At 40.6% G+C, this 7,976-nt stretch overlaps 1 protein-coding gene across 1 annotated transcript; it reads left to right on the forward strand.

Moving 5' to 3' along the window:
• Positions 1–4,031: 4,031 nt before the first annotated feature.
• Positions 4,032–6,962, forward strand: LOC103701530 (pentatricopeptide repeat-containing protein At2g18940, chloroplastic). The gene has a single exon (XM_008783613.3). It carries the CDS (start codon positions 4,245–4,247, stop codon positions 6,747–6,749), a length of 2,505 nt encoding a protein of 834 aa, XP_008781835.1. The 5' UTR covers positions 4,032–4,244; the 3' UTR covers positions 6,750–6,962.
• Positions 6,963–7,976: the final 1,014 nt, after the last annotated feature.

The raw sequence follows: 7,976 nt of genomic DNA on the forward strand, positions 1-7,976 counted from the left end.
TTCTTTTTAGTAAAATATCTAGATTTGCCATTATAAATTATAAATAGAGAGAAGCGAGAGGGGGAGAAGTTCGCGGGAGGGGAATGATAAGGGTATTCTGGGAAATAAGTGGTTGGTACGGCAGTTAGATCTTGGTACGTACTGGTCGCTGTCTCCCTGACACCTGGGTATACTTAGTCGCGGAGGAAAATAAGTAGTTGTTATGTCTCTCTCCATATTGATTATATATAGATTATATGACGATTAGCCAATCTAAGACTTTATTAGTCTATCGAATGGTCGAGATTCATTTGCACGAGATGAGTTAGATTATATATAGATTATATATAGATTATATGACGATTAGCTGATCAGACCTTGTTAGCCCATTGGATGGTCGAGATTCATTCGTACGAAAAAATGTTTTGAATACTCCTTAGTGTACTCTGTGATTTGGTTTTTGTAAATTAATAAGAATGTAATAAATAACCAAGTCCTTCGAGGGCTGGCAATATGGGTCGGATAGGTTGTTATTGGGACCCGCCCTGTATTTGCCTCGGATAAGATAGAGCAAATAGATTTAAATGGAACAGGTTAAATAGATCATATCAGGTAAAACTAAACAATCATTTTTTTATATAATTTTTTTATCTCTAAAAATCTATTAAAAGTTACATATATTCAGATAAGTTTGGGATGAATCTTATCATTATCCCTATCTGTCTCAGATAGAGGTTTAATCGAGCTGAGTTGAATCAAAAGGCTCAAGCACGGCTTGATTCAAAATATTTAAATTTAAAATTTAGCTCGAAATTAATCAAACCTCAATATCTAATCCTAAACTCGACTTGATTATAAAAAAAAAAGCAATACTACAATTAACTCAACTCGACTCGAATACCAATCGAGCCATATTCAATCTTGGATTCAAACCTTGATCATAATTAAAAAAACATAGTTAAAACAAAATATAATATAATATTATATTATAAAATATTATAATAATAATATGCATAATAAAATAATAAATAAATATTATTAAATATATATATTTGATTAGGCTTGTGCATCTTCGAAGCAAGTATTCTATTATTGAAGCTTGATTGGAATAACTGTTCGATCTACTTCCACAGGGACTAAAAATTATATACCAGTATTTGGATTGAGCACTACGATCAACTCATATACTTCTAATGTAAATACATTTCAAAAAATAATAAGTCTTGAAATGTTCTAGACAGCTTTTTCTTATCAATGTAGAGAGTTTCTATGGTCATATATATATATATATATATATATATATATATATATATATATATATATATATATATATATATATATATATATATATATATATATACTCGAAAATAAGAAGAAGGCCAATAAAACTGCAAAGTAGATAGTCTCATATATATATATATATATATATATATATATATATATATATATATATATATATATATATATATATATATATATATATATATGAGACTATCTACTTTGCAGATTTATTGGCCTTCCTCTTATTTTCGATAGTAATACTTCTGGAAATAAATATAAAAAAAATGCCGTATAGGATTTGAGGTGGGCCCCGACGGGAGGAAAAGTATGGGGACAGCCGACGCGCAAGGGATGTGACAGCCGAAAGGGGTGCAGAGATCACGGTGCCGTCCATGTGGTGGGCTCCAGCCGCGCGATGAGGGAAGAAGGGGTTCGCACGGTCGGGTTTTCTAAGGGACCAATGGATCCCGCTGCGGTGGAAATTTGGATTTATACGCGCTACTGTATTATGAGCATAGAAAAAAGACAGTAGAAATGCTGCTGATGTGACGGGTATTATGCTAACTTTGGCACGTGAGCATGTGGTTCTTTGTTTTAATATACGGGTTTTCTGATTTTAGTGCGGAATTCGTTTGCGTTGCAATTTGACGCACAGAATGGGAATCACAGAATTTTTCAAAAATTAACAATGATTTGGAGTGAGTCTATTCATTAATCGATAATTCATCTAATAATTGGAGTTCGGAGAACTTTGTGAAGTAGGCCTCCTACTAAAATTCATCTGAAAAATAAATTGATATCCTCTAGTCACTGTCACTAGATGATCTACTATAGACGTTTTATTGTTTTGTTGGTTCTCAAGTTTCCATCTTCTTTGGCTATTTTGGCGAACTCCACATGGTCATAGTTCACCTTTTGTCTGCACACATCTCTGGAGCAGCAGCATTGCGTTTGTCACAAGTTACATTGCATAATTTTGTGCTCTTGACAATCACAGTCTTAGATCCATGTTATAGGGGCACACAAAAAGCTAACTAGCATTACGGTTTGTTTCATTTTTATTTTTTTAATTTTTTTTTTTATGTTGCTAGAACGGATGGGTCATATTTGATAAGTACGAATGCATCCAATAAAATCAAAAAATAGAATACCTCGGAGTGTCAGGGGTAACTTTCCATCTCCAGCCCACAAGGTACTACTGAAGTGCCTGGCTACATAAGCCACCACCCAATCTGCAGCTCCATTAGCTTCACGGAAAATATGTTTGGCTGGAAAGGCCTCTCCATCCCTCACCATTGTGCAGATATCTCGAAGCAAAGGATGTACGCAACCATTACCCCTTGAGCCCTCCGGATCCAACTGATGACAATGGCTGAGTCTCCCTCCAGGACGATGGAATTGGCCCGTCAAACACACTGAGTGTGATGAAGGTCTGCCCAAGGAGCTCGCAGCTCCGCACCCGAAATCGATATATCGAAGAGTTGACTGCTTCATGCAGCCACAATCCTAGCCGACGAGTCCCAAATAACAAAACCCACACCATCTCTCGTATCTCCGTCCAAGATAGATCCGTCGAAATTGACCTTAAGGAAACTTAGAGGTAGGGGCTCCCAGATGAAAAACACAATACGAGATGCTGCCAAAGCTGAATAGGAATTCCAGATGTCCCGAAAAGTTGAACCAGCCTAGTCTCGTCCCATGCAGCTTCCTTAAAGATAAGGAGATCACAGACACGTAGGCCCTCCTCAGCCTCGACACTAACCATAGTCGGCCAATGCCGTAAGAGGAGGACATCTACCCACAGGTTTCCAGCCACTTCAATACTACGCACATCGCCTATCAACCATCTGGTGTGTACCAATGCAACACGTAGGAGTTTAGTTTATAGCTTACATGACAATCCATGCTGTGATGTTTCGTGAGTGCTTTTTTTGCATTTTCTGATGAGGGATGGATGCAATAAGCTGACAAAGACAATTCAATCACAGTTGTAGATTATCAATTGATAGAAGTTGGTCGGGATGAAGTGCAGAGGAAACTTCTTTGTAGGGTAGCCAGCAATGCTTTGGATTTTCCAGCATTAAGATTTACGCAGAGCCAGCAAGTTTTGCTGAAAAATGTCAAATAAAAGGACCATGACGGATTTTTAATTACTCATGGTCGCCTCGCCTCATATGTTTAGCCACCTCTCTCAAGGAACCCAACCTGCAGCTCCATAGACCAATGTCAAATTACTTGCAAGTCCAAAAGGTACAATTATTTTTCTAAATATGGCGTTCTTGCCAACTTGCCTAATTAGCATCCTAACTGTATGAAGGAATTCACAAAACATACACAAGCAATAGCGAGGCTCCAAATTGAAAATTTATATCATACACAGAATGCACCATATGGCCGTGCATGCGACAAATCATACATGTATGTTCTACAAAGATTCTTCCAATGTCTCATTTCTGGGTCCAATGGAATTCATAGGTATAGAAAGAATAGGTATAGGAAGAAGCCCCATCAAATAGAGATTTTTTCTTTCGACCATCTTTCGATTGTTAATACGAGATATTCATCAGATGTTTATCTCGATACACCAATATAAGAATGAGCGGTTGCGATTGGCGATGTGCATGGCCCCATAATACATACCGTGTAGGATATAATTTTTCTTCCAAATTAATATTTAATTTTTTTTTAAAAAAATAATAAGGTGTTCTATTGGTGCTTATAAGGGGACATCCTCTCCATGAGATTCAACAAAACAATAGACTTTGCCACACTCCAGGCAGGCTAGGAAAGTGAGGAATAACAAGGCTCTAACCTCCTGTCTCTAGTCAAGCTCTTTTGAGCCGGAGTGTGGGAAGTGGATATGGGAGAGCGGCATGGATGGTTTGAGACCAACCATGCAAGATTAGACTGCCAAACACATTGAAGCCATCTCCACAGCCCCTAAATCCTCTCTCTTTCTCTCTCTCTTCCCCCTCGCGCAAAAAATGGAGGGAACCCTCTTCCCCAACCGGCCAACGTTGCCAACCCAAACCACAAAACCACCTCAAAAACCCTCAAATCATCCCACGAGATTCAACCTTTCCCTCCCCCCTCCTCCCCCCTCTCCCTCCAAGTCCATTCCCTTGGACTCCCTACTCCAACACCTCACCGAAGAGAATCGCACCACCCCGTCCCATAAAAATCCCACCTTTCCTTCCTTGGAGCTCGCCCTGTCGTCAATTCACGAGGAGAAGCCCTCCCCGGCCTCCCTGCCTCGGCTCGGCAATGGCGAAGAGGGCTTCCGAGGAGGCCTACAGGACCGCCGCCTGGAATTCCTCTCCAGAAAAGGCAAGTCTTTGCTCAATTCCATCATCAAACAGCCTCTCCCCGCATTGAATTCCTATCTGGAATCGGCAAAAGATGAGATTTTTGGCCTGGATTTGATCAGCCTTTTGAAGGGGCTCGAGCGCTCGGGGAATTGGGAGAGAGCCCTCCTCTTGTTTGAATGGGTCGCCTCCAATCCGGACGTCAGAGGAGCCAAATTAGATGCCCCGGCAATCGAAGTCATCGTTCGGGTGCTGGGCAGACAATCCCAGCATTCCATTGCCTCCAAGCTGTTTGATTCTATTCCACTGGAGGACTACTGTCTTGATATCCGTGCGTACACTACCTTGCTCCATGCCTATTCCCGGGCAGGCAAGTACGATAGAGCCATTGCCTTATTTGAACAGATCAAGGAGAAAGGACTATCGCCCACCTTGGTCACCTACAATGTAGTGCTTGATGTATATGGTCGCATGGGCCGGTCTTGGAATAGGATATCGGCCCTTCTGAATGAGATGAAGAGCAGCGGGGTGGCTTTCGATGAGTTCACTTGTAGCACTGTCATATCGGCTTGTGGAAGGGGAGGGCTGTTAGAGGAGGCATCAGAGTTCTTCAGACAAGTTAAGTCTCAGGGCTTTGTTCCAGGGATTGTCACGTATAATTCTCTGTTACAGGTGTATGGGAAGGCAGGAAATTATACCGAGGCACTGAGTGTTTTGAAGGAAATGGAGGATAATAACTGCACCCCAGATGCTGTTACTTTCAATGAGCTCGTAGCAACATACGCTAGAGCTGGTTTCTATGAAGAAGGGGCAGCCGTGTTAGATAAGATGACTAATAAGGGTATCATGCCCAACTCTGTTACGTACACCACTGTTATAAATGCCTATGGTAAGGCTGGAAAGGAGAATGAGGCTCTGGCTTTGTTTGATCGAATGAAGAAGTTGGGTTGCGTTCCAAATGTGTGCACATATAATACTATTCTCGGAATGCTTGGGAAGAAATCACAGTTGGAAGAGATGTTGAACATACTTTGTGAGATGAAGTCTAATGGGTGTGTCCCCAATAGGATTACATGGAACACAATGCTGGCAATGTGTGGTAAAAGGGGTATGGAGAAGTATGTGAGCCAGGTGTTTGGAGAGATGAAGAACAGAGGGGTTCAACCTGATCGTGATACCTTCAACACTCTGATCGCTGCATATGGCCGGTGTGGGTTGGGGACTCATGCTTTGAGGATGTATGATAAGATGGTTAGGGCTGGCTTTAGCCCTTGCCTTACTACCTACAATGCACTATTGAATGCGATAGCTAGGAAAGGTGATTGGGTAGCTGCAGAGTCTGTTATGCAAGATATGAGGAACAAGGGCTTCAAGCCTAATGAACTATCATATTCTTTGTTGCTCCAATGCTATGCAAAGGGAAAACACATCGAAGGGATTGAAGCAATGGAAAAAGAAGTTTATGATGGTCGGGTCTTCCCAAGCTGGGTGATCTTACGAACACTTGTGCTTGCCAACTTCAAGTGTAGATTGTTGAACGGCATGGAGAAAGCATTTGAGGAACTGAAGAGGAATGGGTACAGGCCTGATTTAGTTATCCTCAATTCAATGATTTCAATCTATGCAAAGCATGGGATGTATGGCCGGGCTCGTGATATGCATGATTTGATCCATCAGAGTGGGCTGCAGCCTGATCTCATCACATATAATAGCTTAATGGACTTGTATGCCAGAGCTGGAGAGTGCTGGGAATCAGAAGATATGCTGAGGCAACTTCAAAGGTCAGGAATTAAACCAGATGTAGTTTCTTATAACACTGTGATCAATGGATTTTGCAAGCAAGGGCTCATGCATGAAGCCATGAGGATTCTGTCAGAGATGATGGCTAAAGGTATTCCTCCTTGCTTGGTGACTTATAATACCTTCATTGGTGGTTATGTGAATTTGGAGATGTTCAGTGAAGCTAGTGATGTTATCAGCTACATGATGCAGCACGACCACAAGCCTACTGAACTGACATATAGGACTATGGTTGATGGTTACTGTAAAGCAAAAAGATGTGAAGAAGCCACGGAATTTGTATCCAACATTTTGCAAGTAGACCCATCTTTCAATGAGCAGTTGGTGCATAAGCTTATTCGCCGCGTACAGGAGAATGTTCAGTCATGGCAACGATCCAGCTAATCTCTCCTGGTAAATGAGATTATTGAGATGCAGCAGTGCACAGCTGATTAAGTGCTACCATTTGTTCATAGTTTTTGTTATATAAAACTTTTCTTTGAGATTTAAGTGCCTGTAAAACCAATGTCGACCTGTTCACAATCATGATCTGGAATTGTTATTGGTTCAGTGTTGAACACTTTTCTGGATATATTGTATGAGTTTAATATTTCTATATTCTCATATAGCCAACACAAAGTAGCTAACTTAACGGTTTCCATAATCACATTTTGTTGGCCATGCCATTGGATGGAGGCTTAGAAATGCCTATTAACTACCCAAAAAAACAGAACTTTCATCTCAGTAGTGTTCCGGGAGACATGTTATTGTGGCCAACTGGAAACCAAGGCATTCTCTTTTATTTGAGAGTGTACTATTTGAAAGGCATGCTGTGATCGACGCAAAAAAAGAAAACATCTCGGAGAATGGTAGAAAAGAGTTGCCCTAAATACTGTGCTATCTAATGAAGATCTCTATAGAACTGAACCTTGCTTGGTGGAGGATCTTGAATTTAAAAGAGAGGTATGGGTCATCTCAGGAGATTCAACTTGGACTCTTTTCTGGTCGAAGCTTCATGTAGAGTATGCAGTTTTTGGAAGAATGTTGTCAAAGCTGCAGATATTTTCAGATGCGGTTTCAGATTTAATGTCAGAAATGGAAAACTTGTTCTCTTTTGGAATGATATATGATGGGCCCAAAATTTGCTGGAAATGTATTTTTCTTAGCTTATTTTTGAGATCTAGAATGGGTGGCAGTTTCTTGGCTTATTTCGTGTAGCGTCTAATGGCAATATAGTATTAGAGATAGGATATCTTCGCCTACGGATTTGCTGGTGAAGTTGCAAAATCTGTTTCAATTTTTGAGCGGTTTTAAGGTGGCGGCGTCCAAGATCGTAAAGTATGGTTTGCTAAATTGGGTTGAACAATCCGGTTCATTTCATACTGAACCAAACCACCATGGAACCAGTACGATTTGATATTTTTTTTGGGGAATAGCCTAAATCGTTCCAAACAGGATGGTTCAAAGCAAAACTAGTGCGAACCGCTTGGTTTATCCCATACCGAACCGAACTAGCATGGATCCAGTACGGTTTGGCAATTCTTTTCGGAAAATAGCTTGAACATCTTTAAGCTGGACAGTTAGGGGTAAAAGCAGTATGTATTGTTCGGTTCGCATTGGTTTAGCTTGAAT

This window comes from Phoenix dactylifera, chromosome 1 (genome assembly GCF_009389715.1).
Source record: "Phoenix dactylifera cultivar Barhee BC4 chromosome 1, palm_55x_up_171113_PBpolish2nd_filt_p, whole genome shotgun sequence".
NCBI lineage: Eukaryota > Viridiplantae > Streptophyta > Magnoliopsida > Arecales > Arecaceae > Phoenix > Phoenix dactylifera.